The sequence below is a fragment of the Dermacentor albipictus genome, chromosome 8 (assembly GCF_038994185.2).
Source record: "Dermacentor albipictus isolate Rhodes 1998 colony chromosome 8, USDA_Dalb.pri_finalv2, whole genome shotgun sequence".
NCBI lineage: Eukaryota > Metazoa > Arthropoda > Arachnida > Ixodida > Ixodidae > Dermacentor > Dermacentor albipictus.
The window spans coordinates 27,162,744-27,189,530 of record NC_091828.1 but is presented as its reverse complement, the minus strand read 5'-3'; the positions used below and the strand labels follow the sequence as shown (position 1 = coordinate 27,189,530).

Sequence of the window (26,787 nt, the reverse complement as noted above, 5' to 3'; positions counted from 1 at the left end):
TTTAGCATGTTTGAGCGAAATACTATTGGTTAAGTTATTCATGTTTAGAGGGCAGCACTGTCTGAGAAGGTCTGACTTAATTGAGTTTGCGTACGAGGCACCAACAACCTTCTAGGCACGGATGTTGTTCACTTTCCAATGTTGCATTGTGGGCCACTGATGGATGGGAAAATATATTGGCTTTCAGCTGCTTGTTTCCACTGTCAAAATTAATGTTATGTATTGCGTGCGTATAGAGTTTTACCCTATGTATTTGCAAAAAGATAGTTTAAGTAAACCTCTTATCTGTGTATTGCCTCATTGCTGCAGACAATATAGACCTACCTGAAAGTCTGACTCCAGAACTAGCCGGTACACCAAGGCACTTGTCACCATCGCATGGACACCAAGGTCTGCTTACAGAAGCTGAAAAAGGAGGACTGGATAGCAAAGAAGAAGGTCTTGGCCATGTTGCCGACAACCCCAAGAATGCCGAATTCTCGTCTTCTTTACGTGCTTCCAGCAAGGCATCGGATCTTCCCTCAGGCTTTGCAGAACTTGCTTCTAGTACCTGTGCACCATCATCTGGCCTTCCTGGCAAAAAAGGAATAGGCAGTGGCACCGAAGCTACAGATTTGCATTCTCATCGCTCGCCCATTTTGTCTGCAGCTGAAGCAAGGAAGGCAGAAGAACAGACCGCCACTTGCCTGCCTGGTGCTGTTTCAAAGTGTGTTGCCAAGAAGCTCTTTGCTGATGCCTCAGTTGGCAAGAAAGCTTCAGCCTCTAATGCGGACTTGTCGGCCCTGTTGGATCCGCAAGTGCTGGAAGGCATGTTCGACGAGTGGTCAGAAGATCTCGACAGCGCTGCTAGGCCTGTCAATGCAGCAGACACCGACAACAATGGAAGCAGGAGTCAGAATTGTGTCATTGCCATCCAAAAAGAACACTTGGTTAATGAAGCGTCGGCAGCTGCTGGTGGCTGCAGAAACAGCAGTGCATGCCACACACCAGTCCAGATAACATGCAGTGAACTTGGCAGGTGGCAGACAGCAGGCGGGTTGCCACAGAGCTTGCAGATACATCAGTCAGGCGATAAATGCAGTGCTGACAGCGAACACACTGATGGCCAAAACCACAGCCAGGGAACAGAGGATGCAGAGGAAGCAGAATGTGGCTCCCCAGATCCTGCACTTAGGGATAGCATTGAGGCAGAAAGGAAGTTGCCATCAGAAGACCAGTGTTCTCAGTCTGTTTCAAACTCTCTCGAAGCTCTTTCAGGCATGTCAAGGTTTTCAGATGAAGCGGAAGAAAGGGGTGTGGTGCCAAGTCCCGAAGGCGACCAGCAGCTTGGCTGTGGAGACCTGAGCTCGCCTGTGCGGTCTGATGGCAAGTACGATGGTTTGAGTGAGGAAGACCATGATGGAGCAGGATGGGACAACACAGGCGTTGCATATGAAGAACCGGACCAAATGACTACCTGTCATCGTGGTTCCTTGCTTGGCACGGGCAATCCCCTCCTGTTCTTCTGTGAACTGAAGGTATGTACTGTTATTACCAATTAGAAAAAAGCCAGCGGTAAACATGAAAACAAGTTGAAGTAAATAATGCGACATGTTGGAACTATCAACTAAAATTTATTACGGAAGAAAAACAAATGTACTCTCCAGCAAGCCTCCCAGCACATACACAAACAATTATTGCAGAAGATACATAACAGTCTTGTTACTACTACACTCCACTGCTAAGGAAACTCATCTCATTATCAGTGAGGCTCAGGGAAGTATCACCGACACAAGTGTTCTGCCTAATTATGACTTGGCACTACTCCATATATCACATAAACTTGAGGCAGTGGTAATGGTATTAAAAGAAACTCAAGTTTTATGTACCAAAACCAAGATGTGATTACAAAGAGACTCCTGATTAATTTTGACAACCTAAGTTTTTTTAATATTGTCACATGGAGTGATGTATGAGGAACACAGTAGCAATACTGTGAAAGACGAAACTAACTTTTATTGGGCGAACCTGTGCCCACAAAAGCAGGCTACAGTTAAATAATGACGACAACGTTGAACACAGTCGGCGATCATCAAAATCTGATCAGCGGGCCGAGCGCTTCGGCCTTTATACATCAGTCATCGAATGTTCCAGAGTAATCGCTGGGACCTGCGTGCCTTCCACAAAGTTCTACATTATTCGTGTCATGCACATATGCAATCAGATTACACAAGGTTCGGTCACAGACAGAGGATGGAAGCATCGATAACATTCCAGAAGCTTCCGATACATGCAGGCGCATCCTGCGCTGTGCGATAACATTTGTGAAGCGGTGAAACGTGTCGCCCGATAAAGACAAACAAGTAAGCGTGTCAATATGCACCTAAATCCTAGTACGCGAGCGTATTTTGCTTTTTGCCCCCTTTCAAACGTGGCCGCACAGCCGGGATTCAAGCTACGACCTCAAGCTTAAGAACGCTGTACCATAGCCACAGGGTTACCATGGCAGGTATGGTCACGGTGTCGCAAATCACTAACGGGCACCTCACTCAACCTGTTGCAGTACTTGCAAGCCACACAGTGACCATTTCACCGCAAGTTGGGTGCACACTGCATTGGACATTTTAAAGCAATAGCGCTAATGGCCCTGTGGCAGATGATAGTGGCAGATTGTAAGTTGAATAGATACAAGAAAACAATTCTGTTATGCAGAAACTCAAACACAAACCCCTTTTGACGCTACTGTATAGTGTTTTCCAGCTGCCGTTTGAGGTCAGTCTTAGTAGGAGCGGTGCGGCCTGCTCGGTTCCTTGCAACACCATCAAAGAAGAAAGACAAAGCTCGCCCTTGTGCATAATGTTTGCCTCCAGCGTCTCCAGGAAAACATTACGGTTACATAAGCTGCAGTTGCTGGGAGGCGTCAGAAGCAGTCAGGGATTTTTTCAATGCTATAGCGTTCCACTCTTAAAGGTCAAGCTTAAGCATCCTCCAAAATTTTTGTGTTTCCCCCTTTCACTTTGCACTACTGAACATGAAACTAGAGAGAGCCCTCATCCCCTGATGTCACTTTCCTCGGAATGCAGAACGCCCTTCTTACCTCAGTGTTGTTTGCCTAATGTGCCCCGCTTTCTGTGAGGTGATCATGATGAAAGGCAACTATATTGCCATCCACCCAGCAGTAGCATGAAGCTACATAGGCAAACCATATGGCTTTCTTAAGAAGGAAGCTTTGCAAATGAAGAATTAATACTTGTCCAGGGTTCACACTACTCTCAGGCAGATGACAGTATTCCACTTTTGTGAAACGTCCTTCACCTTGCCATTTTCTGCAGAACTGATTTGCCATATTCGGTGTCCCTGTGCTTCAAGTTGTTGATTAATTGACCCTCACTCTGTAATCAGCTAACCTCCTGGTTAGCTCAGATGTTAGAGCAACTGCCCTGAATAGCCATTGGTCCTAGGTTCGATCTCCAGACCAGAACAATTTTTTCATCAACTGAAAGGCTTTCTTTCTGAGAAACTCATATTGGCTTCCCTTGTAGCTTCGTCATACTCCTGGGTGGATGTCAATTTCCCCTTTTGTGAACCGTCATCCACCTTTCAGGATTTTGCAGAAATTTGCTGGACGATCATAATGTGGCTTGTAACTACCGTACATTACTGACTGACCTGCTTGTCAGTAGTGTCACACTACCAACACCTCCAATTCTTGGTACTTGGAGCTTTTCAATGCACCTAAAGCTGCAATCCTTCTGGCATGCATTTTGAATGGCCACATTAAAAAGATAGCATAATTTACAGTTTGTTGTGTATTCAAGGAATTAAGGCCTCATATTGCAATTACAGCGTTCACAAGTAAAAAGAAACTCAGCATTAGAAAAGTTTCTCTTAGTACAGTCTGCTTCTTAATTTGGCCCTGGCATGATTAATTTGACCCACCAAATATTTTGTTTAACAAAATGCAGGAAAAATGCCAAAACACACCACTGATCCTTTTGGCAACAGTTGCCTGATTCTAACACGCCCCCTAATCAAACGTGTGCTCACTTTCTATGTGTCAAAAGTAGAACACTAATGTAGAAATGACATTAAAGCTCCTAAACAAAGTACAAATGCAATACACATGCAAGTGTTTAGCGATAAATGGTGTTGCACAGTGGCAGCCGGTTTCTTAAAGTGAGCTTTGCCACGCGGTACTTTAAAGTTAGCTTCGCCGCAATGCGTTCATGTTATGCGTTGTGAAGGTTGTTTCAGTTTCTTCTGCAATTGCAATATGCAGGCAATTTTCAGTCCAATTTTATTTTTAAGAAAGGCACGTGTTAGAATCAGGCAAATACTGTAATCAGACATTCTGAGCTACAGTTATTTAAAAATCTTCCTAGGGCAGGCCGCAAATGATAGTTGTCCACAAGCAGTAATGCGTGTTCAATGCATTCACTGCTCTCTAACTTCTGCCCACCGAGACAGACGCTGTGACTAAAGCAATCGTTATCGGAGTCACAGTAGGGGTAAGGTGCATGCGTGCTGACTGGTCGAGTTTGAATTATTCGGCAAAGGTTAATTTTACCATCGAAATAACTAAAGTTTGAGCTCGTAGAAATCCATGGGCGCCTGCCGGGACCTTCGGCTGGGATTTAATTAACCACAGTTGAATTTACGGAAGTCTGATGTACTTTAAAATTGCTCTTGGGTCCATCAGCTATAGGTCGCTAGTAGATTGCTTCTTTGAGATCACTTGTTCTAGGCAGTGTGTTGTATAAAATGCCATACAGAGAATTCATATCTGCAGTAATGGCAATGTTGAGCTTCAAGAAATGTGCTTGCATTATACTGTTTGTGCTATAAATTGACAACAGTGTTAAAAATCATTTAGACAAATTCTATGCACATGCTTGAATCAAGCATGATGTTTTGTGAGGAAGCTGGTTCTGTGGTTCTGTCTACGCATGTAGGCTAGAAGTGTGCTCAAGCTCGGGCTGGCTTGGAAGACCATACCCAGTCTGACCTGCAGGCCACACTTGGCCCTGGGCTACTATATCTTTTAACTTGATAGTCTTAAGGACCCTGTGTCACAGAAAATCTGGCGCAGAAAATCTGGCGTCGACGTCCCTTGTCCAGCATTGACCATCTGAGCATAAAATCATTCCAAACCATGCCTACTCAACCATGCAGGCCCTCTGTGTATTGCAATGACATTACCGAACTAATTGAATTTCTCAAAGTAAAATGCATCAGAAAAATCATAAAGTGTGACTTACACTCCACCTAAAGACATGATAGTATCGAATTGTAATTTGAATGTGTGTGAAAACGTAATTCTGTTATACGGAAACTCAAACACAAACCCCTTTTTTCAGCTTTTCTACTGTTGATAGAGTGGCGCACCCAGTTCCTTGCAGCACTATCGAGATGGCACTTGCCTCCGTGCATCCATGGCCCACGCAATAGGCTGCGTTTCTGCCAGAAAGCTCGCCTTTGTGCATAGCGTTTGCTGCCAGCATTTCCCGGAAACATCACAGTCACATAAGCTACAGTTGCTGGGAAGTGTGAGAGGCAGTCGGGGATCTTTAAATGCTGTCGTGTTCCACTCTTAAAGGCAAAGCTTAAGCGTCCTCCAAATTTTTCAGTGGGCAGGTTGGGCCACATGCAAAGTCCAAACTCCAGGCTGGAACACAGAGGCCATGCAAAAATGGTCAACATGATGACCGTAGTGAATACTTACCATAATAACTTGAATAACAGTTCTGGAAGAACAAACTAGTCCAAGTACCCCAGCTTGCTTTGTTTGGTGAAAGAAATCCTGGTATTTCTAGAAATTAACGCAAGTGGCAAACAACCCTTGAGTGCTTGGAATTTATAATGTAGCAGCATTGTAGTTGCCTGAAGCCAGAAGCGATGAACAACCTTTAGTATAACAACCAATAAACTGGATGGCTTGTGCATATTGTAGCCTCATATTTTTTATAAAGCTTGTAATTCAAGATAACTGTGAAATATATTCTATGTGTGAGAAGTTTTTTTTTTTCTTTGTCATTACCAGTGCAATGCCTTAGAATTGAGCTTAGCTTCAGCTATTTGCCTTCCATATTGTGCCGGATGTGATCCTTCTTCACTGTTGGGTTTGGACAGGCCCTCTGTTGTAAACAGTATAGCTGGATTGGGCCCAGGCTCATGCAATAGACACAAAAGTTGAAATCAGTCAAGTATTTTCATGTAAACAAGAGGAACGTGACAGAATTCTTATATAGCCTAACCACAGAACTCCTTGAAAGTTTGTGAGAAAGGCTCATATATTTAATACAAATAACAAGAAGAGCAGTGAAAAGTAGGCAACTATTATGGAAATAACCCATAACAGCTATAGCTGTAAGAAGACAAGAGTGTTAGCTTGCAAGTTATGCAATCATAACTGCCCTCTGACCAGCTTTGTTTCTTTTCTTTTTTCACCATGTGGACAGTGTGAGCAGGAGCAGCCCATAACAAGTGTGCACCTGGTCCAAGCAGTGACACACCCATTCCTGGTGTCAGTGCAAGCGTCCGCCATCAATGTCTGGCACTTGGAGCAGCACGGTTGGCAACACAGCCTGGTGATGAGAAAGCTCAAAGTGAGTGAGTCAGAACTTGTCCCCTGAGGCTTTCGACAGGACGACTCGGTCGATTGCCATCTTTACATCATGTCTCCTTCACACATATCTCAGTGCACAAGCCATTGCCTACTAGTTGTGTGCGTGAAGTCCTGAAGTCAGAGAACAAATAGATGTAGCCATTATTGCAGTTGAGATTAAGAGGTGTTTGGTAGGTCACGTAGTGTGCAGAGCAAATAACCTAATGTTTTTTAACAGACTGAGTATCAAGGGTGGGAAAGCACATTCGAGGACAGCAAGGAATACCTTGGTCAGATAATACACTCGGAGGCATAGGACAGAATCGACTAACGAAGTGCATAGTTACGTAACTTGAAATCGTTGGGATATGCCTCTGTGCAGCAGTGGGCATAAATTAGGCTGATGAAGGTGGCGATGAAAGAAGTGTTGGTGCCACCTTGCAGTTCTCTGTGGAAGAGGACCACTGCCTCCTGAGCTGCGATCAGTGGACCGTCCTGGTGTACCTGAGTGCCAGGACGCCCATGCACCTGCCGTGCCTGGAGTGGAACACGCACAATGGCCAGGATGGTAGCCAGCTACTGCTCACACTGGGCAGCCTCGGCAGTGCAGAGTGAGCCAGCATAAATTCCTGTTTGTTTTGTATGTGCCTTCACTCCTCGTCTTTGCTCCAAGCTATTTATGAATCTGTTGGAGTGAATTCCTGCTCTGTTCTTGGGGAACGTGGCAACACCAGCAAGGAGTGGATGTCATGCTTCTTGAGGAGGTGTTGGGGCACACCAAGCAGTCAAGCTTGTGTTGTTGCATAATTATGCAACTACACTCAATGACCGATTTTCCGGACGCCTTTGCGGCACCGTGGTGCCACTGTAACCCATAGAGTCAATGTATAACAAAGTCTGAAATTTCAAACGCAAGAAGCCTTTGCCGTTTAATTTTCCAGACTTTTTGCCAGGATTGTAGGTCCAAAACAGCATTGATCGAAGCCACCACCGCCGCCGTTTTGATTAACTCACCGCCTCGAACAGGCGCTCTCACACGCAGATCCGCTGGCAGATGTAGCTGCTACCACAGCAATGCTAGGCCTAACTGCTTCGACGTTCGCTACCAAGCTTCTTGCTATTTTGTGCCTTTCACTAAAGCAATTCGCCGCTGTTTGCAATGGCACCGGCTCCGCCTTTGTAATCCTCTTCCATGGCTCTGAAGCAGTGGCGTAGCTAGGCCGTCTGGCACCCGGGGCCCATAGGTCTTCTGCCACCCTCCACCCTCCGGGTGTAGTCCGTGAAAAGAGGGATGTCTTCAGACATATATGACACCCCCCCCCCCCTACTTTCCCCTTGCACCCAGGGCCCACGGCCCCCCTCGTTGCTACGCCACTGCTCTGAAGCTCTCAAAGCACACATGTTGCATAATGCCGGTTCCCGAAAGTCAGCTTCGCCTGGGTACATAAGTGTTAGTCGGTGAAGCATGCGTGAAGTATTGCGGTGAAGCATACCAAGAGTGGGAAGAGGCAACTGTCACGAGACAGAGTACGTATTCCTTAATTATAGATTCATGCACCCGCCGTCTCCTGTCACATTACGAGCACCGATATGCCTAATGATTGTACTGGCAGGCCTTCAGAGCTTTGTTGCACGTGCCTGTGGCGATTTGAGCCCTTGAGGGCAGTAACAGTTAGTGCTTCGAAAGGTCAGTCAGGTATGGGCGACAACAGCCGAATCGACTCGTATCTATTTGCAGAGGCCACATGACAGACGACAACCTGACAAACTACCTCACAACAAAAGCAAATGTACGGGATGGTACGAACATTGTTTTCCACTGCCATCATTATCTTTGTGACACATCGTACGGTGGCGTCTCATTTAGGTACCGTTCAGAGACAGTTTCTTGTCAAGCTTCTAGCATCGTTATTGGGTGCAATACACTTTTTGTCTAGTATAGTGAAGCACATCAAAGCACTTCCCGTAATTTGGAATGCACATAAAACATTTGCCATCACTTTTTGTCTTGTGCCCAGGCACATATCTTTGTTCTCATAAGCCTCCAAAACTTTATTTAATTGTTTACAAAATTAAGTTCCTTGCCTACCCAAATAAAAATGTTTGCAACATACCGTGCATGGTATACTGTTCATAGGAAGGCAAGCTTAATTGGTCGCTGTTGGCTTTGTGTCTTGCTTCACTGTTGAGCAGCAGTTGCTGAGTGCACAGTAATAGCATGCTTTGTCAAATGGCTACAGATTACTGCTATACTACTCCATGTATTCCAAAAAGACAAATTTTTCTGCTCCAGAACTGCTCCTAAATGCTGGTTTGGCTGCTCCTGAACTGCTCGAGAACAACATTTTTTCTGCTCTAAATATTGCTCCAAATCCTAAACTGGCTGGACCACCACTGAACTGTGCAAGGTCTAATTTTTCATGTCACTGTTTCGACAGTCGTATCTCATAACTTCTGCTTGTTGCGATAGAGGGATATCAAAGCAACACTCACACCTTACATTCCCATTTCCTTAATCTAAAATGTCCCCAGTAAATGGTGAACTCATGTTATGCTGTATTATTGAAATAAATAAAAAAGAAAAAGAGCAAAGTGACATTGGCTCTGATGCTTTGGTACTCACTTTGACTCGCTCAGCCTTCTGTTGGGCTGCGCAACAAGCAGCAACACAGCAGGACACCAAGTGAGCCGGAACAGGCGCCAAAGCATCATGATTTCCTGCGCCCACCCTGACCAATCTCTATGTCGTGACATCACAAGGCACACACCTGCTGGGGAAAGCAACCAATACTGAATGGTGGAAAAGTTATTACAGTAAATTACTTAGGGCACTCCGAGCTTTGCCAGTATTTCTTCCAGGGTTTCTAGTGAGGTCAACAGCCTCCACTTAGAGGCCAACTGCAATGAAATTTCACTTTGTCTAAATTTGTTATAAATGAGTAGTGTATGCCAGAGAAGCAATGTTTGGAAAGCTGCAGCGCTGTTAATTCTGTAGTTTTCTTGTTAGCAACCAGCACCTATGCAGATGGCACGTGCACCTGTTGGTTGTTGTTACTATGGCACGGTCACCCGCAAGCACTGCCTTATCGTGGCGGTTGTGCCACAGAGTTGTGCTCTCTCGGTTATACGTCACTTCTGGCGAGCGGTAATGGCAGGTCTTTTTTTTAAATTTCGTTATCAAAAATTGCCATATTTAAGAACTTTTCGTAATGCTTCCACTTGTATTTCAAACATCAAATTTTGGACAGAGGCTCCTTTATATGGACGCCGTCTTAAACTAGGCTTTTTATGCAGTACAAAATTTAATCGCAGTTCACCTTTCAAGCAAAAAAACACAAGTAAACAATATCATGAGGATATTCCTTTCAACCTCTTCAACCAACCCTTCTCCCCTTTTTCTTTTACTCTCAGTGGCTTCTCGTTGAAGAGAAGTCAGCGCATCTATCGTATAGCCAAGCTAAGCCGAGAGGGCTGGTTCGCAACTGCGCTAAGGACCACAGGCGGGGCCACGCTGTTGCGCATTCATCGGCTGTGTCACGTGCACGGAGAACTCGGGGATGAGACGGATTTGCTGGGACGCACGTCAAGTGCGCTTGACTCGCTCATCAGCATTGAAGGACAATGTGACGCACTGCTCGGGAACTCTGCCAACATATTCTACGTGTGGTAAGCATAGTTTATTTTCTCGACATTTTTCAAGTTGCTCCAAGAAAAACTCATTGTGCAAAGGTGCATATCGTAGAATGGGCAGTGGTTTGATTGAGTGTTCTGGAGTATCAAAAATGGTAAAGCAATGCAGAAAACATAGGTAAAAGGAAATTGTTGAGCACACACAGGCATTGCTGTGCCTTTGTGCTTGTGTCAGGGCCTGCGTGTGAGACGCAGATCTTCCTTTTGTCCATGTCGTGCGCTCCATTTTACCATCCTTAACATCAAACCAAACATGCTGAGTTGGTGAACTCTGGAGAAAAACCAAAGGCAAAAGTTAGTCAAGGCAAAGTGATGAATTACTGGAATTACTGTTTAAAAAAAGCTGCAGTTTTGCTCAAAAGTGATAGCATTGGTAGGAATAGTAGAGTAGTACAGTTGAACCTCGCAGTAACAAAATTGGTGAGGACTACAAAAAAAATTCGCCTTCGCAGGAGTTTAGTTGTTGTGAACTGAGACAGCACAGGTAGGTAATACGTTGCAAAACGGAACTTTACTGTAAAAATTCTGTTAGCTTAGTTAGGCAAGCTAGCTCGAGGATATAAAACCGCATTGCCGACAGTACAAAAGATGTGCCGCATGCGTCGACCATCAGTGGCACCACTTCCGTGCAGCAGTATTCTCAGTCAATTGCTTACAGACATTTGATAACTTTTGCGAGATTTTGCGTAACTCGGCACCGGACACAGAGCAACAGTACTCCAACATGCAGCAGCATTTCTCCAGCGCACGCTGTCGCTTGTAGGCGCCGACACGTCCGGTGCCGAGTGCGAAAGTGATTGTATCGTGTATACCCGAAGGCAACCGATCGAGATTACGGCCTCGTCGCACAAATTTACGTATGACGCCGAATCTGCATACGATGCCTGTTGGGTTGCATCAAGACCAGCATTCTTGAAGCAAGGAATGCGTCTTCCCGGGCAACCGCTCAATTCGATCACAGCCCGATGCGTGGCACTCCATGCTGCAACCGCCATCCCAAGCGCCATAAATAATTCCAAGTCGGTGGGACGTAGATTTCCTTGTTTTTGCTGCATTTTTCTCGTTGTAGCACTCATTACGCACTGCACTAGGTGTGCAAAAACCGTCGTCACATGTTGGTAGTGACATGCGTACCGCTTTGAACGGCGATCATCAAACAAGATCGCGGCCATGACGTGTTTCTGTTGCGTGCACTTGCTCTCGGCGCTTGGCTGTTTTTGTAAACAAAAATGCCGGTGCCCACAAAAGTCTAATGTGGTGGTACTTTATGCAATTTTAGTGCAAAGCAGTCGCACTTGAGCACATTTTAGAGCTGCTAGCCGTACGCGAATAGGTAATATGTGGGGTTACGTTGCGGCAAATTTCGTTGATGTGGGATTGTAGTACAGTGACATTTCGTTGTTGAGAGGTGCGAAGCGCATTGAATTTTATGGGCGTTCGCCGGGGATATGCAAATATTTTGTTGTCGCGAGAATTTAGTTGTCATGGGGCTTTGCAGGTTTCGACTGTATTAGACTACACGAATTAAGGTTTATAATTTTATTGGCTGTGTAATTTGCAATAAAGATTAACCTACTACTTAAGTTAACAAGCATAGTGTCATGCACACACAGTGCAACATATACAAATCTCACTTGATAACATCAAACACTCGCTGTCGCATTGCTGTCGTGATGAAGAGCCTCAGCAATGGAGAGTGAGCATTTTGTGCTGCCTATCACGGTAACGTGTCTCCGAAACTTGAGATTACACAACTTACAATACAAGGCACGTGGGATCACTACGCACATGAAGCCACCAGCCATCTCGGCTCGCCCTTGGCATTTGCACCTGTCACAAATTACCTCCAAGATGTGCTCAGCTCGGCAGAACTGACAGCCGCGCACAGTCACGGCTGGGCGAGAGGAAAGGATGCTTGCTCACCTGGCCTCTTAGCACCTGCTTGATCACGCTACCACACACTTTGAAACTGAACCTCGGAACAAACCTCGGAACACAGTTGTCACGCCTTTAGCTGCCAGCCACAAGTGGCATGCCTTTTATGCCTCACCGTCACGCGGGCATGAAGCAAGGATCTTTATCAAGCGGCGATGTTGCCGAGATGCTGTGAACTCGTATGCTCACCTCGTTTGAGGCCAGCGCATGAACTGATCGTGCCTGCTGAAGTTCACAATTAATATGCTGTAACCACATTGATGCGTCACTCATAGTGTCCTAAATAAAAAAAACTGTAAAACGAAGACTTGGCGCCCAGCTCATTGCTGCTGTGCAAGGCCATAATGAAGTTCATCGAGCAGGTGAGTAAGTGCACACAAGTGGGGATGCAGAAAGGAGAGGAAAAGAATAAGCTGAGATTGCAGCTCGGCGTCAGTGCAGTTTCTTGCTGCCGCTGAACGAAAAGTGAGTGCAAGCAACACTGCCGACATTGTCCAGTTGCCAAGGCACAGAGCGGGGCAGCTGGTACAGATATTTTCATTTCATTTCATTCCTTAGACAATGTCAAAGAGCAGCTCGAGGCTGAAGGCTAAATTGCCAGACGAGGGCTCAGCCCCCTTTACAGATACAGTAGACTTCCGTTAATTTGACTCTGGTTAATTTGATTTTTCAGTTAATTCAATCCTGACCAAACGTCTCGGCCAGCACCCATGCATGTTTATTGCCCAAACTTACGTAATTTCAATCCTAAAATTGGCCTTCACCGGATCATTTGAACTTGACCAGTCAGGGTGCAAACGCTTGGACCTTATGTTGACCCTACTAACTACCCTTTTACTGGCAGCGTCTGTCTCGGCATCAACAACACCTATTTTAGGCCTGCACTAGGAAGCTTTCCAGCAGTAACAGTAGCTCACAATATTTGATTGAGGTATCTACCAAAAGAAAATTTGGCTAAAAACTGCATTTGGGGCATTCATATGCTTTGCCAAATAACACAGCTTTATTGCGGCGAAGTTCACTTCTAAAATAATGTGCAGCAAAGCTGACTTTAAGAAACTGGCCGCCACTGTGCAACACATATTAGACCCTTGCCTATGGTTCTTGCTAAAACATCAGGCATGCTAGATTTCACCTTTGTTTAAAGATTTAGTGTTATATCTAGGTTAGCTTTCTACTTTTGATGCATAGAAAATAGGCGCTCGTTCAATTTGAAGGCGTGTTGAAATCGGGTAAATGCTGTAGAACTCTGCTAATTTGTTCCTTGTTCATACTTTTTGCCAGGTATTACATCACTAAAATTGAGTCCCAGCAAAGGGGTCATAGACATATGTATTAGAATCCCCTTTGATATGTTGTTGTTCGCACGTGACGTGTTGCGACTTTGGCATATAATTACAAGAAATACCAAGTGCACCGCTTATAACTTTAAAAAGTACAAAAGAAACGGGCCAACCCTGCTAGACACCCTATCTACACACTTCAGACCACCACCAATGTCTGCTTTTGACATAGCACAGCGTTGGTGGTGTGGTCATGGCGGAAATCTTGGATACCTTACACCGTGGTATTTGAGATTTGGACTATGCCTGCATACCAACAACTAATGGGCTTCAAAACATGAGAAATTGTGCACTTGCTCCATCAATGTATGCATAAAATTAAAATGTGGTGGTTAGAAATAAAAGATGTACAGTTTATGTGCATAGAAGGATCATAGGAGAAGCATGAGGTATATCCATAACATTTAAAAGAAGTTACATGAAACATCAGTGATTTACTGTGGCACATTTCTCTAGTGGTAGAAGTCTTGTGATGAATCTTGCGTATTGTGTTTGAAAAGAGGTCCCATCAATCTATCAAAGTTTGACAGAAGTCATGTCATTTACTCCCCTCGTTCGTGTGGCTAAATAGCAACAGTTGGGCTCTGGTTGCTCACTTTGAAGTAACCATGGTTGGCACGGTGCAAAGGAAGGAGGCGCACTCCGCTCTGAGTGAAATAGGGCACCTAGAAAGGAGGAGGGAATAGTTTTGGGCATGTTGGGAATTCGTTATACAGATCCACATTGAAACAGATAAAGTACATCGTCATACAGACCAACGTTGAAAGTCAGCGCTTGTCCTGTCTCAACCTGTCCTTTGTTCTTACTGTGCTATGTATTCTGTATAGAGAGGAGAGCAGTCGCCTACGAAGAATTTCACGGACATCGCATGTCATTTCCTTGTTTATGGGCCAAATAGCATTGTTTGCTAAAGGCGCTAGTTAATTTCTCTGACACAACCTCGGGTGGCATGACGCAAAGTGTGGAGCCGTGCTTCACCGGGACTGACGTCAGGCCTCTCCTGCAAGCATTGCACTACCTGCTGCAACCACAAGGTGCACGCCAAGGTTCACTGATGTTTCTTTTTTTTCACCAAATTTTTTTTCACCAAATTCAAAGCCTCTGGGTCAAATTTTTTTTTATTGCAGGTTTAAAACCTTCGGACTGACCTATTTTGAAAAATATATATATTGCCATAAGTTCTTTGGTGTGACCATAAAGTGACAAAAAAATATTTTCCATAGGTAAGCATGCATTGTTAATTCGTGAATACAGGTGGGCTTCCATAAATACTTATAATAAAATAAAAAGGTAGATGCACTGAAATAAATATCTTCTGATTGAGCACTTGGGTAGGTGACTACAGCAAAGCCTCGGTAATTTGACCCTCGTAAATTAAGAAAATCGGATAATTCAGACTCGCCCTTTGGTACTGGCAGGTGCATACGTTATTTAATGCAATCAAACTCATTAATTTGGACACATTTGGGCACACAATGGTTAGTTCGGACAACTCTCGGAGCTCCGCGAGCGTGGACCGCCGCAAACATGTGACGCAAAACAGCAAAAATGTCGTTGCCGTCCACTGAAACAAAATGGCGGAGTACGCATCGCTTTAGGTATTAGTGGAAATCGTACGTGAATGTGAATAACAGCAACGACAGAACGCTGCATGCCTATCTGTGCCTTCAAAGCCTTTATTCTTGCGTTTGCCGTCGCACATAGCATGCCAGCTGCCACATGCCTTCATAAATTCGTAGTTGCCATCCGTGATCACAGTTAGTGGCCATGGTTTCGTCTGCAGTTGCAGCTAACGGTAGTTTCATTTTGACTTGGTGCATGCATCGGCCGCACGCCTTTGCACCGCAAGATTGCCATCCATGACCGCTCTAACAGCGGCTGCGGTTTCAACCGCATCGATTATGGCAAAGAGTAGTTTTTTTTTTACTCAGTGCAAAGCTACCGAGGATGAAGACCACCATCTACATCGTGATGGACGTTGACCTAGTGACACTGACGGAAAAGAAATTGCGATGCGCATGCGGTAGTGAAAAGAGGGTCTCAGATGAAGACACGTGCCACGGCCGCGCTGCGAAGGCAGTCATGAGGCCTTTGCTGCTGCAAGCGCTAATCAGTCACGAGATGACGAGAACTGCAGCTTCCACACTGCTTTTTTGCAAAATGGAAAGAGGCTTTGCTGAATAATTCGGTGAATAAGGGGCTGTTGGTGTAGTAAGCTTTTGTTTATTGTTTTTTTCTTTGATACCCTCGGTAATTCGGCATTCGGTTAATTCAGACATTTCTGTTGGACCTGTGAAATCCAAATTAACGACTGTAGTAGTCTGCATCGGAGGAATCGCTGCTTGACTTACTTGCAGCAGAGCAACCAGCATTCACAGCCATAGCGTAATCAAACAGTATATGTGAGCGCACACAAGAAATGTCTGTGCACTCGTCACAAAAACCAGGCGAGTCAGAGACATCCATTAATGCTTTGTTCTGTCGCCACCGAAGGGCCATCAGTTTTCGAGCGACTCTTGAGAAAAGAAATGCAGGCATGGCAGCATCGTTCGTATGTACAAGCACTCACCTGTGAGCAACAAACGAGCAAGCATGTAACAGCGACCTTTTGAGAGATTAGAAGCCAGTTATTTCGAGCGTGCAGAATGGAATAAGCCTGTGAGACAAAACCAAAACTAACCGATACTAACAATACTAACCGGAGACGCGAGTGGTCACTGAAACGCCAGCATAAAGCCGTGGAATAAAAACCAAGAGACTAGTAAGCAAAATATCCGAGGACACCTGAGCACTTCTTACAAATTCTGAACGTGAAAGCATTAATGTCCAGTTGAAGGTCGCCGAGAGGTCCTTCAAGTCATGAACTCCTCGTGGGCAAGCCAGTGCATTGAGACACTTGAGTTTTAATTTGGCCTTACTGAGGTGCCGTTAGAACACGGGCTAGAGCTTGCACGGACAATGAATGCGTCAATAACACAGGCTTACAAGAGCTAGAGCGAGGGTGACGTAGCGTTGCGGCAATGCCCTCTCCCCTCACGCAACAACTGGCATGCTGATGTTCTGATGCGCCCGTTCTGCTCCGTCGAGGTGCACTCATGCCATGGCATTGCAGTGAACGGGAATTCAGGCGGCTACAGACGCTGGACACCTGCTTTATCGCTCAGTGAGCCATTTTTCGCATAAAAGAAAGGTCCTTGTATGCACACAGGGTGGCAGCACTTGCTGGGCACCAAAGAGTTGGAAAATTGGCGTGTTTTTAAAACATACAAACAGCACCGTAGATATACAGCATTGACCGTTTTGGATTAGCTTGCGATGGCATATATTTATGGCACTGACCCTCGAAGGGTTAACTAGAAGTTGCCATAGCTACAGAATTCTGTTTTAATTTTTTGGTGATATTGCACGTGTGCACAAAGTATGGAAGCCTTTGGGTTACAACTTTTCCCTGGTGTTTTTTCATTCAAAATTTCAAGGTATCCATAGTCCAATGCAAATCTTTTTCGAGATGATAGGCCAGAAACACATGGAGCTGATGCCATGGTGGGAAAAAAAAAAAAATTCAACATGACTGATTTGAAGGAATCAGAGCTCAAGTTAATGAGAGCTTTCTGTAATTGCAAAGCAACCTTCATTGCAATGCAGCTTGCCAAGCTAACGGCAGCAGTAATTTTTGCAGTTAGCATATACAAGCATCTACAGTCGAAACTTCAAGGTTAACAAAGGAGCTTGAGAAGAAGTTGAGCACTGCGCAAGGAGCAATGTAATAAAAAAATGATAGGCGTAACATTAAGAGAGAGGAAGACATCAGTGTGCATCAGAGAGCACACGGAGGTCGCTGATATCCTAGTTGACACTAAGAAGAAATGGAGCTGGGCAGGCCATGTAATGGGTGAGGCAGGTAACCGGCGGTTCATTAGAGTTGGGTGATAAGGGACGGGAGGCACAGTCGGTTATAGCAGAGAATTACGTGAAGGAATGGAGTTAGGAAATTTGCAGGCTTAGGATGATTTCAATTAGTGCAACACAGGGATAAGTGTAGGTCGTTGGGAGAGGCCTTCGTCATACTCTGGGTATAAAAATAGGCTGATGATGACATACAAGCACAGCTTGCTTGTCTTATGACATGAAAAATGTAGGCATAGCTCACATGATGAAACCACGTGCAACAGTGAAGCCCCCGCATGTTCTTCTTAACTTGAACCACAAGTGGTGTGTAGTTTGGCAGATGTGCAATGCAGAGAAGTCCTCTTGCAAATTAGGAAAAGCATCTATTATGCGTTTGTGCCATGACCATGTCATTGTAACTTGCACTTGGTTAATTAACATCGAGTTTGAAAGAGTAGTCAACTTCCATTAATTCGATTCTGACGGGACCGACAAAATTGATCTAATTTTCCGGTGTTCGAGTTAAACAAGATGCAGAAAAAAAAACGGCAAAGCACACCATTGATTCATTTGACAGTATTGTCGAAAGATTAACACATACCCGAATCAAACGTGCACCCACTTTCTTGTGTTTCCAGAGTAGAAAACTAACATAGAAATGACATTAAAACTCCTAAACAAAGCAGAAATCTAACTTGCATCCAATCTGCTAAAATGGCGGCCGGTTTTCTGAAGTCAGCTTCGCCACTATACAGCCTTGTTTGTGGTAAAGCATATGAACGCCATGAGAGCTGTTTTGATTTCGCACCCGATCGCACCACGCGGCGAACTTTCGACCCAATTTTCTTGCAAAACAAAAGGCATGCATTAGAATAAGGTAAATACCATAATCAAACATTGTGACTGATAGGTATTGCTTGAAAATTTTCCTAGGGCAGGCCGAAAATCATCATTTTCAATGAGAGGTGAGGCGTGTTCATCGCATTCGCTTTTCCCTAAGCTCTTCCGAGACATACAGCCACTAAAGGTGTCACTTTTGGTGTCACGATAGGAGTCAGGTGAATTTGTGCCGAATGGTCAAGTGCGAATTGTTTGGCGAATGCCAATTTTGGGTTCAAAATAACGAGCATTTGGGCTCATAGAAATGCATGGGCATCGGCTGCAACCTTCGGTAATATATGGAATTAACCGGAGTCTAAGTAATGGGATCCTACCATAATCCAAAGTTGACAGGGGCAAGAGAGTAGTGCATCAATTGTGCCATGTGTGTGCTGGTAGGTATCTTTATTTTGTTGTCGTAGACTGTCCCAAACTGTCCAAGATACCATCTTTAGCCAATAAGCATGGGCATATGCAGCTTCTGGGACAGTCCTAGGCATTCCGTTACAATAAATCGAAAAGGCCCAGTGTCCTGGTGTGGAAATTTAACAAGGCTTTTCTCTTGTCCAGGGACTGCAACGAAAGGGTGCTAGTGAAGAAGATGATCCACGAGCCAGATGTGTTTGGAGACCTGCAGCACATCTCCTGGTGCTGCTCTGACAGGGTGAGCAAAGAAAGACCACCTGCAGCTTGTGTGGTTGTGGATAGTGGGCCTAAGCACGAAACCCTTTAGCAGGCAGCCTTTGGCCTATCCTTTGACAGCAATAGAGGAACGCAGCTGCCAAAATTTAAGACAGCTGATGTTTGAACATCTTTTAAGGGACACTTAAAAATATATATAAGTTGAGCTGTATCAGCACATTATTCTTTTTTGATGCCGACAAAGCCACTCTTACCATGAGAGGGAGCTTTATACGCCAGAAAGGACACAAGAACGAAAGATGGGTGGCAGTGCCACTGTGTTGAAAGTTCCTGCAGCAGCTCGTGAGATGACATCTTAAATTTGACACTGTCTGCTTCTTTTATCGGTAAAGCTAAAATGTGCTGTAATTAAGAGGAGCCAGAGACTATATTTAGCAAGACATGATTTTTGTAGGGCAAAAATTGAGAAAAGGAAAAACCAGTGAAAGAAATGAGCAGGCAGAAAGGCAGGTGCGTGTTTTATAACCACCGGTTTATAAGATAGTTACAAGCAGCCCCCTGGCCAGGCGTCTGGCTCTCCATGGGTGCATTGCTTGGGAAAGGTTCGTACAAACCGCCACGCTTGCTCTGCAAGAACCAAGATGAACAAAGTACTTATACTCTTCAGAAAAAGGAGTCTAGCAGTCTCATGCCGTCAACTTCCCGATAGGAGGGCATCCATCCAAGTGTCTGGAACTCCCGTAGTTGCCGAGCACCTGGCCGGGAGCACCCTTGTACCTATTTCACCGGTAGGTATCTGACAGCAGCGCTCGTGTGCCTCCCATAGCAGTGACGGATGCTCAACTACTTCACCGCAACTGTGGTGGGTCAAGTGGCACCCAGAGACCTTCACAAATCTCTATAGGGCCCCCTTTCGAGATGAGAACCCATATAAACAAGCAAGTGCCAGGTCGTGGCACATCTCTAGCCATTAAGAAAAAAGCGGCGGATTTCCGGCGCCATTAGAAGAGTAGCAGCTGTCTTTCTGTCTGCTCTTTTCTTTCACTGGATGTTCCTTTTCTGAATTTTTATGCTGCAAAAATCATGTCTTGCACTAAACATCGACTCGCCCAAGAAGAAGTTATCTTGCACTATATGTGGTGAGTGTTTACATCTCCTACTGTGCTCTAACAACCGAAATACTATGAGAAAATAATTTAAAGAGACAGTAAACAGGAGGTAACAGGTCCCTCGCGCTAGTTGTTGTGTTGCATCTTGCTCAATCTCCGTCTGCTTGTGCTGTATGTACTCGCAAGCAAAAAGGAATTCTTAATTACTTTATGCCAGTAAGGCGGTCTTTCAAAACTGTTTTTACTCCTTTTAAGCTGGATAAGGTTGCTTATTACTAGGGAAAATAAATGTCAAACATCCCTTTGAATGTTGCGTGAAGTTCTCATTGCTGGTACTTCATTGAGACGTCGCAAATTTTGTTATGCAGTCGCCAACTGATCATTTGGATGCGATGGTGCCCACCAAAACGTACGAATAATTGGGAGTCTGAAACACCGGATTTGGCTAAAAATAAGTGACTATTCTGCAATTGGCCAAGAAAGGTGTGCTGTATTCTCGTAGCGTCACATTAGGAGACATCTTCATTTCGTGCGACTAAAGCAGGACACATCAAAATCTTGGCACAGTGCCAAGCATGCTACCTTTCACGCAACTAGCGCAAGACGTGACAGCGTTTACAAGCGATGTCATCCTAGGCCTGTGCCAAGCATGTTGTCTTATCACAGTGTGGAAATGCCGCTGCCTGTCTACGCATCTAGCGCTAGTCACTCCAAATATTGCAAAACTGATAGTATCTTTTTAACATGATTGCCCAAGAATATGGCCCAAGTTTGTCAATGCATGTTGCTGCATGCATATGGCGCTTGTCTTTGGGGTAGACATTCCAGGGCCATGTTTTACTAGCAATGCATTTCATGTTCTTCCTTTTCATGCTTCGTCATTGGTTAGAGCGGTGCTCTGCACGCATTGTCAACTGAATCAGCCACCCATGAATAGTAGATGATAAGAGTGGCATAGAATCGAGCAGAAAGCGTCGGTACAAAATCTCAGCCCATATTTCGACAATTTTCGTGCCTTTGCTTCGCATCGACAAAGGTGCACCCAATGCATGGACCGAAATCTCGTTGGCTATTAACTATTGCCTGGGTATTGCTAGTTTCAGTTTCACGGAGCGCCAGCAACATCACCGGCAATGTCTCAAAACAAAAATATCCCTATTTCTGTTTGATTTGGTGGCCAAATTAGCACATGCTTGTGAAGTCGAAGTCCGAATTATCACACGACGCACTGTAAGATGTCTGAAATTTCGGTCATCTTTATACATTAAGTCTATGGGGCTAGTGGCGGTGCCGTGGGGCTGTTCGAATTATCGGTGTCCTGTTAATTGGTCATTGACTCTGTTTTCTTGTAAATTCATGCTCTTTTCACAAAGGCAAACTTTTTAAAACTTGTTAGGCTGAGTCTTCTGTTCTTTTAGGATGTAGTGAAATCTTTTTCTACCATTAAACAGTTCAGTAGGCTTACATAGGTGCTGTCGAAAATTTATGACATTAGCGCATGATTATCAAAGGGTGTACGGTAGCACGATTAAAAGACGGGACAAAAAAAGACACACAGGGACACACACAGCACTTAGTGCTGTGTGTGTCCCTGTGTGTCTGTGTCTATGTCTACTGTACACCCCTTGAAGATGCATTACCGACAAGCCCACATTGCAACCCTCATGAATATCAAGTTAGTGTGGCAACCTTAGGGCAGTGTCACCATCTGGTTTTCATTCTTGGATCCTTTCTGGTTTACAATGCCTCCTCTTATACAGTAGACCTCCGTTGATTCGACTTTGGTTAATCAGATATTTAGGTTAATTTGATCCCGGGCTGCACCCATACATATCTACGGGCCCAAACTTTCATCGCTTCAATACTAAAGTTGGTCTTTGCCAGATAATTCGTACTTGTCTGCTCAGCATGCACGCCCCTGACCCTAATGGTAACCCCAACCACGACCCCTTTTGCAGCAGCGCGTATCTTGGTGGAGCTTACGAAACAGTGAATACATCGAACAGACCCCATCTCGTGCTGCAAATGCCTGTTTTTGGCCTGTCATAGGAAGAGTTTCAAGTGAGACCGCTAGTGCAGAATGAATAATTATGGTATTTACTTGATCGTAATGCATGACCTTTTTTTTTTTTCGAATAAAATTGGTTCGAAAATTATGCGCACGGTGCAATCGAATATGACTTAAAAACTGTGTTTGCAAATGCTTAACCTCATAGCCACTGTCAGCGTCAGTGCTTTCAGCCAGAATTTAAAATTGTGGCCTTCAATATCTTTTCTAGTAATCAACCTGTTACTGCGAAAGTTATGAAAATAGAGTCTTGAAAGAATACTAGTAGAAACTAGCTTTGTGTTTCTCTTTAGTGGCCCCTGCCTTAGATGGAAAATTCATGTTTCCTTGCCAGTGGCACCATGGGGAAGTTGTATAGACAGTGTTTCCCTGCACGCTTCCATTAGCATTTTCTGGAAACATGATAGATATAAGCAGAGTTACAGTTATTTACAATAGGTAGCAGCAGCCTGCTAACCATAAGCTGCTTGGACAATGCACGTGGTTACAGGTGCATCCCAAAGTTGCATGTGCAAAAGCCACGTCCTTGTGCGCGCTCTGCAGCTGGTGTTAAAGGGAGCTAGATTGAAAGATTAGTCTTCTGTAAGAACGAATTCATCATTCGTAGCGAGAACAGAGCTTCTGTAAGCAATAAAATTAAGAAAATGAGAAATTGGAGTGGTGCCACCTGTTGTGGACTGTGGTACCTCTCCTGTGACATCAGCACTTATCCGATTCACAAAGAAGGTCACATGGAGATAACTAACTCTTTTCGGTCAAGGCAGTTCAACATTGAGGAGCAGGAATGAAATCTCTTGCAGCAATTTTCTATGTGACGAAATTGCATTTTGGCACACAGAAAATGATCATAGAATTTTAGACAAATAATCTGCCGACCTAGTTCGAGTTAATATTTTTCGTTGATGACGCTCCAGGCTCCAGTGACTCTGATTTTTTATCTAATATTTTAGACCACCCCTTGATAAATGGATCCTTGATCCTGTAACACAGAAAATGGTTTGTACAGCGCAGCACAGGACAGAGCAGTGGTTACAAGTGCATCAAGTCATCCTGCGTCAAAGAGTTTAAAAAATCTGCTGTCTGACAAGATGTGCCAACAATCCCAAATGAACACGTTGCTAATGATCTTGGATGATTGTACAATTACCTTGCAGGGCCTGTTGTTCGTGTTAATGCAGTCGTTCGGTGATGTGGCAACAACACTGGTGGCCATGAACCCATTTAGCTGTAAGGCTGAGGCTTTCAGCAGCTTGTCCTGGAAGCTGGCTACTAAGGCACAAGCTGGAGGCTCAAGGTATGGTGACAAAAATTTAGTTTGAAGTGTTCAGAACTCACATATGACATGGGCTGCAACAACAGCAATTATCTATAAGGCATTGGCTTGCTCCATACGATAACGTATTCATTCGATACATTAGCCTATTTGGCCATGAATTGCATTTGTGAAAAGTTTGGCAGGCAGTGCTCCCCTTGACTTATCAATCTATGGAACTTGAGATTTGTTGAGGATTGATCAATGCCAGTCTTTGTTCCTTCTCTGAGAACAAATATGGAATATAACAAAGAAATATATAACAGTGAAAGCTTTTTACCAAATGGAGCTTCATTGTATTGAGAGTAAATTGAACTGCCGTCATGCAAATACTGGCCACTGGCTCACTAGCAAAGAGTCATCAGTCAGATTTGATTGATGCACAGCTAGTGCGCCTTCACATGATTCATAGCTGCAAATGGCATCACCACACAAATTTTATTGCCCTGATTTTTAATTTCATTTCTCCTGCAGGTCATGTAGCATTCGCGTTGAAGGTCGCTACATGGCATGTGTCGCCCCGGGCTACGGCGTGCGGATTTGGAACATCTTCACTGGCAACCCCGTGGCCAACATGTGGTATCGCAGTTCAACAAGTGTGACAATGACTGAGCTCTCTGGATCAATGGTGGCTGCTGTTGGGTTGGATGACGGTCGCGTGCTTGTGTTCAATTCCTAGCAAAGTGCTGCATCTACCATTTCTTCATCGTGTTATGGCAGGCAAGATTTGGTGACCACTTGGCCTGCCATCCCCAAGAAGAGTTCCTAGCATGGATGTATTCCACCAACCCTTACCTCAAGAATATGCGGTCATGATGTGCGTCACGGCACTCGAGTGACCTTCATGAGCAAAAGTGAACAATTCCAAAGCTGTGCACGCTGGTATTTATTGTGTATATGTATATATATTTGTATATAAGCATTGGATGTGTCACGTGTATACAACCCATGACCTGTACATACACTCACCTTGTTGCTGTACAAAAGTTTGTTGAACAAGAATAGATGAGCATATTGCAGTCATTGCTTGCCACAAGCTATACATAAAGTGTATGCCATGTGCCTATTTCCTGTGAACTGTACATGCATTTTACTGCTCTATTTACTATTGTTTAAAAGAGCAGCTAAGCGTGTCTTGACCAGTGCACATTACAGGTGGCTTTATCAAAAGCAGCACTTCCTTGACAGATGTGTTAACAGTTCATTATGGTGTGTACTGCATTATAGGACAAGCAGATCTCTGCTGATAGTTTTACCAATTTATGCAAACTATGTAAACGCATCCTTTCTTTTTTCCTACCTGAATGGAGAAGGAGCCAGTGGTGGATCTGATATGATTACCATACTCAAAAAGTGATGTGTGATAGATGAAGTGTGACTGTCTTCTGTGGTCATTCACCAGTGCCAAAATTGTTTTTAGACCTACGAAGTCATGCCACACACCACTTTCAGATTTCCCAGTAGGAGGTGAACGTATGCCAAATGAAACAAAATTTCGCAGGCGAGAGGTGAGCATCTTGAATTTAAAACAGCACAATGCGGGACAGTAAACAGAAGAATACACATAGGGTGCCAACTTCCAACACTTCTTTTTCCTAAAAGATGTTTGCTCTCTAAGGACAAAGCAATGGAAGTAATTGCTGTATGTGTTCTATTCCCTTTTCCCCTGTTTTGAAAACGTTCAACCAACAAGCCTGATTGTGAAAGAGATAAACCCCAGCTTTATATAACTAGGCTCCTCCACATGTTCATAGCATTGCCAATAAGATAGTTGGAAAAAAGAAATTGAAGCAATGACTTGCGCACTCATAGTGAGATGGTACAGCGTGAAAGAGCATGCGAGCATTCTTTTATGCTTCACGCCCACTGGGAGCATAAGCATCAACCTTTCGGCACCTTTCCAACAGAACACTTCATTAATTTACCAATGGCATTCTATGGTCATAGCCTCAGCGCTCTTTGGCCGATTCTGGTCCTTGTACCAAAAAACTCCAATCATCATAGTCAACAGAACCCTTTCAGAAACACTGTTGCCTTTCCAGTGAAATGGCAATAGCTGCCACTAGGCTGTGATACTCGTGCTGAAATTAAAGGACGAACGGTAAGCACAAAGAGGAATCGTGAAGTGGGCAAGTTGGAATACATTCGCAGCATTACAGCGTGGAAAGGCATGGACATAGGAAAGTATGGATGAAAAGGATCTCTCGTCTGAACATCTTTTAGAAACACCTGACCTCTTTATTTAGTGTAAGAAAAACAAAGTACAGGCAAGAGCCGACTATAAAGTGCAAAAACTATGAGGAAACGAACAGTCGTGCATACGAGTATGTGTAGTCAATTCAATGTGGGTGGTGCATGAAAAACGAGGACGTGGGAGAGATGGGGACCTACGTAGTGCTACATTTCAACTGCTTTGGCAGCACTTGTGTCCCTGTTTCCCATTAGAATCAAGTTTGTGGCAGAAAACAACATGCATATAAATATGTACAGGGAGGGGGACCTCCTGTTGGAGATTACAATCAAGAGTAGTTGCAAAAGCAACATTCTAACATCAGTAAGCTTAGTTGCATTGTAACACAAAAATTAACACACATATCGGGAAAAGCAATATGGGAACTATAAACAGTTAACAGTTTTCAAAAAAGAGAAAGTGTGAAACTGAATAATTAAGTAAACTACAGTAATATTATTTTTGTTTTCAAAGTACTAAGTCAGGAATAGTGGTTAATGTAGGACTTAATGTGAACAGAAAAATGCGCAGTATGTCAACCATAATTTGTGTTGCACGTACCAAAGAATTTGACACAAATCTAGTAGGACTAATGTTAAGGAGAATGACGACACAAAATACATGTGACGGTGTAAGATGATTGACTGATTTAAACGGCCCAGTGGCAAGACGATATCTCGGCAGATGAGAAATTGAAAGCATATTGAAATGAAAGCAACATAGAGGCACTGCTGTAACATGAACTGAACGTTAGCATTGGAATGGCTTGGTTTCTTTCGTCCTTGTTTTCCGGGCACTACCTACGGTGAATTGTGCATTTCCACCTCGCCCGTACGAGTATGCATGTAGGCAATCGTTTCTGCATTGCAGTTGACTGAAAGTCAAATTGAGGACAAAGAAAAACTAGACCATGCACGGTATTGCCATTTCTTGCCTTTGTTATTTGCTCTATAGAAAAAGTGAAGTATTATCACCTTGTCTAATTCGCTTTATGCAGCCACACATTGTGAAGTGCGCACCTTGTGATTTCAGCTGTTCCACAGATGCACAGAGTTGCCATTCTCTGGTCACCAAGCTGAGGAGGAAATGGTATCATGGGATAGCAACC

At 44.2% G+C, this 26,787-nt stretch overlaps 1 protein-coding gene across 1 annotated transcript in view; it reads left to right on the top strand.

Annotated features, from left to right (window-relative positions):
• Positions 1-24,471, top strand: part of LOC139048705 (uncharacterized) — a 35,528-nt gene extending 11,057 nt beyond the window's left edge. Inside the window, exons 4-10 of the mRNA XM_070523200.1 lie at positions 310-1,517; positions 6,438-6,584; positions 7,028-7,194; positions 9,995-10,249; positions 18,889-18,982; positions 23,292-23,431; positions 23,924-24,471. Of these exons, the coding sequence (XP_070379301.1) occupies positions 310-1,517; positions 6,438-6,584; positions 7,028-7,194; positions 9,995-10,249; positions 18,889-18,982; positions 23,292-23,431; positions 23,924-24,128 (2,216 nt within the window). The 3' untranslated portion in view covers positions 24,129-24,471. The remainder of the gene's footprint in view (positions 1-309; positions 1,518-6,437; positions 6,585-7,027; positions 7,195-9,994; positions 10,250-18,888; positions 18,983-23,291; positions 23,432-23,923) is intronic.
• The last annotated feature ends 2,316 nt before the right edge of the window (positions 24,472-26,787 follow it).